General features: G+C 45.3%; 1 protein-coding gene across 3 annotated transcripts in view; it reads right to left on the reverse strand.

Moving 5' to 3' along the window:
* Nucleotides 1-346: 346 nt before the first annotated feature.
* EPS8L3 (EPS8 signaling adaptor L3) overlaps nucleotides 347-12,860 on the reverse strand; it is a 108,912-nt gene continuing 96,398 nt past the window's right edge. Inside the window, exons 17-20 of one of the 3 annotated variants that reach the window (XR_011853287.1) lie at nucleotides 11,707-11,799; nucleotides 3,887-3,975; nucleotides 2,734-2,861; nucleotides 347-1,785 (exon numbers count right to left, since the gene is read on the reverse strand). Coding sequence is in view for 2 of the 3 variants with exons in the window: in XM_072137393.1 (XP_071993494.1) it covers nucleotides 1,780-1,785; nucleotides 2,734-2,866; nucleotides 3,887-3,975; nucleotides 11,707-11,799 (321 nt within the window). In the remaining variant the exon portion in view is untranslated. Of the gene's footprint in view, nucleotides 1,786-2,733; nucleotides 2,867-3,886; nucleotides 3,976-11,706; nucleotides 11,800-12,860 lie in introns of all 3 variants that reach the window. The other 2 variants (XM_072137394.1, XM_072137393.1) reach the window with 2 other exon arrangements.

A 12,860-nucleotide genomic window follows, 5' to 3' on the forward strand; every position in this document is an offset into this window, starting at 1 on the left:
TGTGTGCGTTTCAGTGTGAGCTTGTCCTGGAATGCAGGGGGTGGGGGCTAGAGAACAGCACAGCTCCACAGCGTCAGACAGAAAAGCAATATAGTTGCCGACGCTAAAGTCAGAAGATACAGGGTCAGAAACCAGGGGCAACTTAAATTGAGTATACCAGGACTGATCGAGAACGGTTGGAGTTATATCTGTGAAATGCTGTATTTGTTAATAACAGTGAATTAGAGAATATATACAAAAATATTAGTGAAGAACTGAATGGTATTTAGGTGTGCAAAATCACATAGCCAACACACTATATCCAATATGTAACCATAACCATAAAGAACAAGCCAGTGTGCATAGGTTGAAGAATAGATAATTTTATTTCATATCAAAAAGTACACACGAAAGTGATGCCATGCATCAAGATTAATAAAACCATTTTAAAAAATGTGTAAACACACATCAAAGATACATGTGGACCAGAGCCAGTCACAACGGTCCACATACGGCCACGAGTATTCAGTAGTAGTGGACAATCCCCTCAAATACAATAAGCAGTAATCAATTATAACAGTGGTTCAAAACAGTCCTGAGAGACACGTGTATAGTAAGTCAAACACAGGAACCCACAGAGGGAGCCTATGCCATAGATCAAGAAACTCCTAAAAAATGACTCATCAAAATACAAATGCAAAACGGGGGTTCCCTTGTGTTGCAACCAGGACCTAATCCCCGTAGTCAGGGCTAACCAGTGTTGAGTGGGCAGTGGGAGAAAAAGCAGAGTCCTATAGTTGTGGCCGGATGCACCCCACACGTTACGTCACAGCCATGCGACTTCCTCAGGGGACTGAACCAAAAAGATAGAGCATGCTCTCTATGGAGAGGGGAGGGGCAAGAAGCGCTCACCTCTCTGGCCCGGGCATGGCACATGTTCGTGTGCAAGAAGCCTTACACGCGATACATTTATTTTTTTTATTACTCCCGCTGCTCTGTTGGGCTAACAAAAATAACTGAAACTGAGATTATTGCTGGGCTATCTCATGGTTAACTTTTTAGATTTTACTATAATTAGGTAAATATAACAAGGAACAATGTACAAATGTCAGAATCCCTGATTCTTCACCAGCCATAAAAATTGTAATCAAAGTGATCAAATGGTCTTACATCTCCCAAGTCATTGGTGGAAAAATTTCAGCTGGTCCTGCAAAAAATGACGCCCAACGACTTAGCATCTCTGTGATGGTACTGACCAAATAAAGGGATTTGTATTTTTGGACCAAACAGTGAGCTGTTTAAACAAGATCTTTAAGAATATGTCAAATGAAAACTCAAATTCATTGAGTGTAAAACAGAAACTTAAACTGTTTATTCAGGCTTTTTTTAGGCTGCGTCCTTTTGTAATTGTAGTTATAAAAAAAACTGTTAAATGTATACAAAACCACTGTGTGCAAGAATCTAGTGTGGAGACACACAGATATACAGCATAATGGTATAATCTTACAAGTCGTATGTTTCTTTTTGCCACACAATAACTGCTGCAAATAACAGATGAAATAAGAGTTGTGAACTATAGTAAACCCATATTTTCTTACTGGTGTACTGTGTTGTTAGTGTATACAGAGATTCATGCACTTTAACAAGTGTAGATCATTTATTGGAATGAAATTTCAAACAAAGTTTAGCAATAAATTATACTAATCATGGTTAATTTTGATTATAGTAAGTAGAATAGGATTTCAACTTGGCCTCCATTAAAATGTTTGGTAATGGCTTCCTGTATCTCTTCATGAGCTTTCATATCTAAAGAAACAAAATATGATTTATGGTAAATATACGTTGTGTAACCATACAACATTAAGTATCCATACTGTTAAAGGTACATTCAGACGGCTATTATGGGGCCGTGATCTGGTCACATGATTTGTGAGCAGATCACAGCCCCCATAGACTTCAATGGCTCCTGGTGACACACAGTGCAGTGAGCACACGTTTTGTCACAGTCACCGGACTAACACACCGAGGGGTAAAAAGAGCTCACACTCCTACTCCTTTTTAATGGTTGATGGTGACACAAGGAGGGGTATAGAGCGCTCACCCTCCTCCTTTTAATGGTTGAAGGCGGTTTGTATTGGTAAGCTTTAGCAGCATCTCTTGTGAGGGACTGATTCCTGGCCTCCCACTTATCACATCACTGTACCGTCCACAGGAAATAGAATATGCTCTATCTTTTTCTGTATGTATGGCCGGGCACCATGCCTTGCTCACCCTTCCTCTCTCCAGCATACGGCCAGCATACATAAGTGTGAAAGAAGTCTAATTCTGAGAGGAAAGGAATCTAAAGCTTCCTTAAAGAAGCCGCTCAGTTTTAGCAAGTAAATAGTATTGTTTGTATAATGATTCCATTACTTTCTATATCAGTCCCTTGCTTTCTAGATGTCCTTGCTTGCTGTCATTCTTGTCAGGCACCACATTTTTTGCCACATAGACATGAACAAAACATCTGTGTGTGCTATATAAATAAAGAATTATTATTATTATTTCAAATGAAAACTTCAAAGGCCAAAACTGTTACTCTGCGATCAAGAAATACATTTGTTGATGAACGAAAAGCAAGTATGACCATCGTAATGAAAAAAGATAATTTAGCAACCAGGTTTTGTATTTGTTACTTTTTTAAGGTTAGGAACAAAAAGTAGTCATATAGTTGCTATAGGCAACTGCCTTTATAAACAAAGTGTTAAATCTTACCCCTAAGGAAGATGCAACTTCTTTGAGTAGAGAATATACACGACCACCCTCTTCAGGACAGACAGCCTTAAGGTCATCATAGCTCAAGTCAAGTAGTTGATCCCCTCTTAGAATGCCAAGGCATTTTACTGTGCTATAAAATAATGTGTTTACTGTACAAATGCAACATACAACCTGTTTTAACTTATAGGAAACATATTCTAGTTCAATTATCTCTTCACTCCTCCCACTTCAAAAATGTCCAATTGCTCACATCGTATTCACAGTCATTCTTTCTTATGATATTTCTTGCAGAAAATTTGGGTGAAATAGCAGGTTAAAATCAGCTGTTGGGCTTTGACCAAGATGCCCTATAATATACAGAGTGTCTGCCCGGAATATAGGGCACATTTATTTTTCTGCAAGTTGACAAAGATGCAGTAACATCCAATTTATTTCAATGCAAGAGGTATTTTGCTCATCCACACTAACAACAAGCTAGCTGCTGTTTCTTACACTTCATTGGGCATATATGGATCCCACAGGCCTGTACATCGGCAAAGGCCAAAGTATCAAGCAGTTTTTTTTAAAATTGTCATCAGCACATAAGTGGAGCTTCCTTGCTGATGACACACAGGACTGTTGTTTGCACAGTATAAAATTGAACATGCGGAAAGTGCCTTACTCTCCATCTTATCAGGGGAGATCCAGAAAATAAAGCGCAGTCTACTTCCATTTGTTTAATTAGCAGCCCGTTCAGTAATCCCCAGAAAGTGGCGATTCCCCCAGCCCTCCCTCAATCTCTGACTGTTTACAGGAAATGATACAGATCTTCCACATGAAAGAGATAATAGCAGACATCAATAGCTCCTCAGTCAAATTCCTCAAACTCTGGCAACCTTGGGTGATGTTCCGGGACACCTCAACATTCAAAGAGCTCCTGGAGTCTGGATGAGGCGGGGGTAATTAAATGTGCCCCGATGTATGCAGGAAACCTTATTCTGACCAAGTCCAACCCTTAGCCTACTCTGCTTATAACATAATCATCTTGCTGATTATTCAGATTAACATTTTACTTGTTGCATAAAATCAATAAAAAGTTTAAGTTAAAAAAAAGATGCGTGTGCTGTGAGAATGCTTACAATATAATTACAAAAAACTTCTGTTAACCTACATTCTTGAGAAGCCTTTATCTTGTAGCCATCTAGTCACTTCTTCTGGTGTAGAGCTTTGCTGTAGAGTTACTTCTTGCATTCGGACCTGCTGTTTAAGCAATCAAAATCTTATTTTAAGAAAGACTTATTTTAGAGACTCTAAGAGCCAGGTCTATACAGGCAGGCACTGGGGAGGGGTATCTGTGCCTCGCTCTCATAAGCGTGACAGCTTGAATATGATGATGAATCATTGGAACTATCTCAGATCATTTGCATACAGCTTTAGGACCTGATTGTTTAAGTTTACAGTCATGTAGAGGGACAATGTAGGGACATGGACAATACTTTCCATTGGCAGTTTATGAAAATATATTTAGTTTGGGGGTTATAAATTGCCTGGCTAGTTCTCTAAGAAATTTAGTGGAGTATTCTTCCCTTATTAGGTGGGGTCTTCTGGGGTTTGTTGGTTGCCTTTTTTCATGAATGAGGGAATAGTAATACTCAAACCAGGGAAGAATGCCCAATTTCCAGACTCTTTTGGATAACAATATGATTATTGTGGGTTTGCCTGCTGGGACCCATGCTGTCTACAAGAACGGGGATCCTGTTATCACTAATTAAGGGAGTAGCAGATTGAGCATGCGTCCTGCTACTCCATTCAGTACTATGGGCATCATAATTGCTAAGCTCACTCATAGACAGTGAATGGGAGTGCCAGAAATCACTTTATAATGTAATGAAAAGAGGGGCGTGGCCTGATGCCGACCTAGGAGGACGTGCACCGCGGAGCTCCCGGGACCTGGCACCCTATCACCCTTCCCAGGCAGCCATCCTTACCTGTACCCCCTCCAGTCTGCTCCCCGGTGCCGCGGGTACTTGCCCCCATATTCCGGTGGCGGTATCGCGGCGGTCACCGGCTCCGTGCGGTCCCCTCCAGCACTTCAGCTCCTGCGGCCTCCCACGTGTCCCGCGCGGCGGCGGGACCCTAGCCGCCCGACATCGCGGCTGTACACCGGAGAGGTGTTGAATACCGGGGGAGGGACCCCCCCCCCCCCGTGCTGTGCCGCCGACCCGCTGTGCTGCTGTCCTGCCCTGTCAGGGGATCGTGGCAGCGCTCCAGCCAGCCCTGTATCCGGCCGGAGGCGCCATCTTGCTGGACTCCCCTGCGCTGCCTGAGGCCTAGGCGCGCAGGGTTAACCCTGTCACTGCCGGACTGCAGCCAGGAATAAGGTAGGGAAGTAATTCCCCTGCTGCTGCCCTCCTCTCACCTGGGGACCCCAAGCTGTGCAGCCCACCATACTCCCAGTGATCCCCTGCTCCTGGGTTTTGTTTTATATTAACCCTTGCAGTGCCGCTGCAATACTCCACGTGGGTTTGGACTGTATCTCTGCTAATTACTGGACGCTAGGCTCCTCGATTGTTTATCACTGGCCCCCCTGTCCAGACGCCATGGGTAACCGGAGGAGGACGGCTAAATTGCAAAAAGCAGCGTCCGGGGTGTCTGCGCCTCCATCGGATGATGAATCCGTCCATGAAGATCCTCCATTCCAGTCCCTGGAACCCCTGGATGCGCAGGAATGCTCCACATCACAAGCCGTTCTTGCACAGATACAGTCAAACGCTGCAAAAAAGTTGGGGAGATTCTCCCGCACACAGCCCTGCTCTCCTCAGGGGTCCCCAAACTCCTCTCCCTCCCTCTTTGAAGGCTCCCAGAGCCCGCCGCAGCTTGTAAGCTATGAAGAGGGCGCTGATCCGCCTGACGTGGCCACTGAACTGGACCGCAAATTTGCAGAGGTGCTGGCGGCCATTAATGGGTGCCAATCCAAACTGGTTACCAAGGTGGATGAGCTGCGACAGGACTTTGTTCTTTTAAGACACAATGTTCACAAAGCCAAAGAGCGAATAACAGAAACTGAACGCAGAATATCTGAAGTGGAGGATGTCCAGAGGCCTATGCCGACACAGATAAGAGAGCTTCAGCGCCAAATGTCTGCTTCCATCGACAGAGCTGATGATCTCGAAAACCGCCTGCGACGGAACAACGTCAGAGTGGTTGGCCTCCCCGAAAAAGTGGAGGGGTCTGACCCGGTATCCTTTTTTGAAAATTGGCTCAAAAATATGCTTCCTGCAGATACCTTCTCCCCGTTCTTCACAGTAGAAAGGGCCCATCGTGTGCCATTCCGCCCTGGCCCCCCAGGGGGCAATCCAAGACCCTTCCTGGCCCGGCTGCTGCACTTTAGGGACAGGGACTCTATCCTCAGGGCTGTCCGTACCAAGGGAGAAATTCTCTATGCCAACAGCAGAGTGTCCTTCTACCCTGATTTCTCTGCATCCGTCAGGAAACAGCGAGCACAATTCACCGAGGTCCGTGCCCGTCTCCGTGACAAGGGGTATAAATACTCCATGATGTACCCTGCCAAGCTCCGAATAGTGGATGGTCAGAAGACTCGATTCTTCACTTGCCCAACCGAAGCACTTCACTGGGCTGACGCAGCTCCACGGGCTCCAGCTGCAAGGCCCGCACCTCCTGAGTGACTGGACTCACATATCCTTTTGTCTGATGTGCAGTGACTGTGCTGGACTTGGTCCTGAGTGGTTATCCAGGGGTCCCAAATCACTGTTACAGTATTCTAATATTTGTTTACACTTTACGTGCCTCACAAATGTACCCTGTGATTGATTTGCGCTTTCTTCTTGGTCATCTTGACCAGTGCGCCATTTATGGCACTCCATTCTCTCCCTCCCTCCCCCCCCTTCCCACCTCCCCCTACCATTACCTCCCCCTACCATTACCTCCTTGCGTCTTCCTCCTTCCCCCCCCCCCTCCCCTATTTCCTCTTGGTTCTCTCTAAATATGGCTGCCTAATAACCTCCTGATCATCTATTCATTAAGGGTTGAAGGTCCCGGGACAAATGGTGTAGGTTTGTCTTGAGTTAGGGACCACTGTTCTACTATTTGACTGTTAGTGGGTATAGGTCTACACTACTGCTGTTAGGGTGTTAGACAGGGGGTTTGTACTATTGGGATTGTTAGTTCAGTTCTGTTATATTTGTTATGTTCACTGTTGTCTGTCTGTCTATGTCTTTGTGGTATGAAAGGATGAATGCTTGGTTGCTCACGTCTCCTCCCCCACACCCCTTTCCCTTCCGCTAAGATGTCTTCACTTAAGGTAATGAGCTGGAATGTGAGGGGACTTAACTCCAAATTCAAGAGGGCTCTGATGTTAGATGTCATTAAGCGTCAGGCCCCCCATATTGTATGTATCCAAGAGACACACCTTACGGGTCAGAAGGTCCTCTCCCTGAAGCGGGCCTGGGTGGCTAGAGGTTACCATTCCTCCTACTCTGTCTATGCCAGGGGAGTATCCGTACTCATATCCAAAGCGCTTCCCATAGAGGTCATACAGGTAGCACCGGATCACTTTGGCCGTTATGTAGTCATACATTGTGCCTTGTGGGGCTTTACCTTTACTATTGCGTCTATTTATGTCCCACCTCCCTTTGATCCAGCAGTATTGCATCTAATATCCAGTAAGCTGGCTGCTATGCCTCCAAGCCCGTTACTCTGTATTGGTGATTTCAATGCCGTCCCTAATCCCTCCTTGGATCGTACAAGTGGTCTGGACACAGTCTCGGTCCGTCTGAACGAGTGGCTCACCTCTCTAGACCTCGCCGATGTTTGGCGTAGTAAACACCCTCAAGAGAGAGAATATTCATTTTATTCCTCTGTTCATAAGAGCTTCTCTCGGATTGATCTGGCCTTTGTCTCCCCTGATATGATGCAGCACGTTGACCAGATATCCTATTGCCCGCGCAGTGCATCAGACCACTCCGCCTTGTTCATTAGTCTCCTTATAGGCCCCCCCAGCGACTCCCGCTTATGGCGCCTGCACCCGGCTTGGCTCCTGTCCCCAGCGGTCCAGAGTACTGTTAGGGCAGCGCACAGCGAGTTCTGGGATGTACACTCAACCCATCCTGATCCTCTTCTAGTCTGGGACTCGTACAAGTCCTCGGTACGGGGGGCATTCATGTCGGGGGTAGCTGGCCATAGGAAGTCCTTGAATGCCCAGGAGGAAAGGCTGACGGCTGTACTGGTGACTGCAGAAAAGGATTATCTAGAGAAACCTACTCCGGGGAATAAAAAGACTTGGGCTCAGGCGCAGAGGAACCATCTAGCTGTAGTGAAGGAGCGCACCAGCAAACGCCTGCAAGCCAGGGAAGCGTCCATCTTTGAATTTGGAGATAAAAACGGGAAGCTGCTTGCGTATTTATCGCGGGCTGAACGCCCCTGTGCTTCCGTTCCCTCTATTATTGATGGTAACGGAGCATTGATCACAGAACCCCGGGCCATTAACATGGTATTTCATGAATACTATTCTTCTCTTTACAGCTCCAGATTGTCCGCCTCTTCCGTCGAGATCTCCGGATTCCTTGACAGTCTTCCACTTTGGAGGCTCACACAGGCACAGTCATCGGAGCTTGATGCTCCGCTCTCGGCAGAGGAGGTGGAACTGGCCATCCAATCGTTGCCCCCCGGTAAGACACCTGGACTTGATGGGCTGGGAGGTGAGTGGTATAGGGATAACTGTGAGACTCTGGTCCCCCTTCTCCTCAGCCTGTACTCCGATGCGCTTGATAGTGGTTCCCTCCCCGACTCCATGCGAGAGGCCCTTATTGTAGTTCTTCCTAAGCCTGGCAAGGATCCCCTGCTTCCTGACTCATACCGCCCAATTTCCCTCCTAAATTCAGATGTTAAAATACTAGCAAAAATTCTGGCAACAAGGCTTAACAAAGTAATACTATCATTGGTTCACCCGGACCAGACAGGCTTTATGCCTGGGAGGGGAACTGACATAAATATACAAAGACTACACCTGAACATTGCAGAGGCAGAGCGGTCTCCAGACCCTGGGTTTATATTATCCTTAGACAATTGTAAGGCGTTTGATTCTGTGGAGTGGCCCTATTTGTGGACCCTTTTGCCTAGAATGGGTTTTGGCCCTCGATTTACAGCATTGGTTAAGCTACTGTATAACGATCCCAAGGCTAGGGTGCGGACTAATCTTAACATCTCACCTACTCTCCCTATGGCTAGGGGCACTAGACAGGGTTGCCCACTATCTCCCCTCCTCTTCGCACTCGCCATTGAGCCCCTTGCTGTGGCGATCCGCCACTCTGAGGGCATTAAGGGCATAACTAGAGGTACTATTATTGAAAAGGTATCTCTCTATGCTGATGATACACTTGTATATCTTGGAGATGTGGGCCCCTCTCTGGAATCCCTTCTGGCCCTGATAGAACGTTATGGGGGGTTCTCAGGCCTTCGGGTTAACTGGGACAAATCGGCCCTATTTCCCTTATCTGATGTAGGGGTACACTCCCTCCCCGTCCCAGTCCGGGTGGTGTCCACCTTTAAATATCTGGGAGTCCAGGTGTCACGCAAGGTCCAGGCATTTACGGAGTTAAACATTACACCCCTGATAGCTGCAACGGAATCGCGCCTAAAAGCCTGGTCCACTCTCCCCTTATCTTTGTACGGGCGTATTAATATATTTAAAATGATTTTTCTCCCAAAATTTCTATACCTTTTCCATGCCTGCCCTATACTACTTCCTAAGAGTCTGTTTAAACGCTTGGACGGCATTCTCAGGTCCTTCTACTGGCAGAGTGGTGCCCCGCGATTCAGTTTAGCGCTGCTTCAAGCTCCCAAGTCTAGGGGTGGACTGGCTGCCCCGGATCTGTATCTTTATTACCTGGCTTCCCAGCTAGTATATGCCCAGTGGTGGATAGATATAGACATGGGTAATGCAGCTACTGCATTGGCTGGTGCCCTGGTAGGTTCCTATGAGGCCCTTACAAACCTGCTGTACAGATACAAGTCCCCATCTGATACCCCACTTCCCCTACGCACGGTAGCGGTGTGCTGGCGTAGGGCACAATCCCTGGTAGAACCGAGCAGCTCTCCCCCTCTCTCGCCTAGGACTCCATTGTGGCTCAATCCGTGGCTCTCTCACTTCCTCTCCCTCCCAGGCTGGACAATGTGGGGGGCAGCGGGGGTGAAATTTGTAGGCCAGCTCTTATCCCCGGAAGCAGAGTTACTCAGCTTTAACGAGATAAGGGAGAGACATACTGTACCCAATACGGCCAGCTTCCATTACACGCAACTGCGACACGCATTCAAAGCCCAATTCGGCTCCTTCAGCCTGACAGTGAAATTCTCCAAACTAGAGACTCTGATGAGTACTCCGGACCTCCCTAAGCCACTCACTCAGTGCTATGCTCTCCTACAAGAGCAAAAGTCCAGACCGTTTGATAGAGCCCGTGAACGCTGGAGACAGGATATCCCTGACCTGTCAGATGATGACTGGAGGGAGGTCGAACTGTCCTACTTCACATCTGTAGTGAGTGCGAGGGACTTCCTGATCCAATCTAAACTCCTCCATCGAGTTTACTTCACCCCTGCTAGACTATTTCGCATGGGAGCAATGCCTAATGATCTTTGCTTTCGCTGTCAGGCTGAAGTCGGATCCTTCCTGCATTGTGTCTGGTCCTGCCCTAGGGTCCATGTCTTCTGGTCCGAAGTGCTGGAGTTCCTTAATTTACACTTTGATTTCCCACGCTTACTATCTCCCTCTGTGTGTCTCCTCGGCATCGTAAATGAAGTTATCAATGGCCACTATGACAAAATTTTCTTTAGGTTTGTCCTATACTACGCCCGAAAAGTGGTGGTGATGACCTGGAAGGACCAGGAGCCCCCTCCATTAAAAAGATGGATACTACTCATTAATAGTGTCATTCCCCACTACCGGTCCCTGTATACCAACAGGAAGTGTCCCCAGAAGTTTGACCGCATCTGGTCCAGATGGTGCGCGACTCCCCATACAGCCTTATAATCACATGTGATTTATATTCCTCTCCATGATGAAGGAGACTGAGCGTGCTGGTATGTGTGTGTGTGTGACTGATTCTCTATGTGTCAATAGTTATTTGTGTTGTATCAAGATGTCTGGCTGCAGTATCCTGCTGTTATCTACTGTGTAATATCCCTCAGGTAGTTTTGAAACGCAGTAAGAACCTGACTGTTACCATGGCTGTTGTATAATAATCCTGTATTGGGGGGAAGGAAATATGTGACAGACAATCTTGATTTTTGGTTTTGTTTATTATGTTTGTATAAAAATTCAAAAACTGCAAAAATAAATACTTTTAAAAAAAATAATGTAATGAAAAGCAATTTCCAACACTTATACTCATATTGTATAGTATATATGCAGGATGCATACTCAAACTGCTGCTCCATCAATAAATGAGAATGGGACCCCTCTCAGCATTCACATCCTTACCAATCAGACCAACCAAACCTGGTCCAATCCTTTAATGCCCTATTCTTAATTCAGGTTACTTTTACACCCTTTGTGTATGTATGTGGCTTGCTGACTTAAAGAGTTTGGTAAGCTTGCAGTTACTTGCATTTTATATGGGCAGGAAAAGAGGAGTTGTGATGGCAAAAGTTTGAAAGCTATGGGTATTGTGGAATGACATCTAGCTTCCAGGCAATTGCTACAGATGTTCCAAACAGCAGTGGTTGACATGGGGTCCTACTCAGCTAGTAACAGAGCCCTGAGGTTTACTTTCTCTGATTCTTTTCTGTCAGGGGTCACACTCGCATTGCAAATAGGAGGGGGGGGGGGGGGGTTCTTGGAAGTGACTTGGGTCTTTGTGCATTAAATATTTTTATAAAAAACAAGCAATAACAAAATAAAATTCAGTTCAACAAAACAGGAAAGTCTTATCTTAGACATTGCTTTTTCAATTTTGATATATTTGAATATGTTTTTACCTTAACTGTATTCTCCAGCACATTGTTTGGTACAAATCCTCTCTGTCCCTGAAGATTTTCAACCATCCACCATTGCCTGCTCTGATCTAGAACCTGAGAGAAATCAATAAAAGCAAATACCCACATTAAATATATTTAATAGAAAAATAGTATTATAGAAAAAAGCCCAATATGGTAGTTAATCTCATCTGGGTATTCACATTTAATTGAATTCATCTGCTATATACATTTCTTCAATTGGATGTTATTTAAAGAAATGTACCTATGTAAAGATAATGTCCCATCAATGTAGCCATGTTGAGATGTTTTGTCACACCGTTGCTGGTGTGATTGCGCAAAGAAACACTTTTTGCATATAAAAAGGCCAGGAGTTAATGCATGTCTCACAACCAACCTGTGGTAATGATCACTGAATCCAGGTCACTGCACAGGTATCAATAGTGCATGTGTGGTTACTGCTGCCAGAATGCAGGGGTGGTTGTATCCAAAGACAGCTACCTTGTTTCTAAGGGACAACATGGTTACATGTGTGGGAAATTACATTCACACAGGTACATTTTTTTAATAACATGCAATTGAAGAAATGTTTTTATATGGAAGATGAATGAAATTAAATGTAGATGCCCAGGGCTCATGGGCTCTGAAAATGCAATTTAGCATATGAAATCCATTCTTGCAAAATCTCCCCCAAAAGCCAAGTAGTGCTCTTTCCCTTCCATTCCCTGGGTTGTGTAACTATAGCAAATTTTAACCATGTGTTAGGTATTTCTGTATTTAAGAACATTTGTGTATGAACCTGTGTGGCGAATTCTTTTTTTCTCTCTTTGAAAATTTTACGTTTGAGTTCTGTTTTATTGGAAAAAAAAAATTTTTTTCACTACCAGTGACCATTTTTAGTGTGTGCTCCAGTCTACTCTGGCGCAGATTTCAGATGTAGTCTCTGCTGGTTTTGGGTCTCACAAACGAAAATTACACACAATTGTCACTGATGTAGAGATATCAGATAACCCAACATGCATATTGCTTCACACTTCCTCAGGGGGAAAAAGGAAGGAATTTGTACATTTTAAGGAGAATACCTCCAGAGCCCTTCAGGCTTATTAGCATAATTTTAAAAGTGGATTTTAGAAGGAATGAGGCCATGAACAAGAAAT

Source organism: Engystomops pustulosus, chromosome 2 (assembly GCF_040894005.1).
Source record: "Engystomops pustulosus chromosome 2, aEngPut4.maternal, whole genome shotgun sequence".
NCBI classification, from domain to species: Eukaryota; Metazoa; Chordata; class Amphibia; order Anura; family Leptodactylidae; genus Engystomops; species Engystomops pustulosus.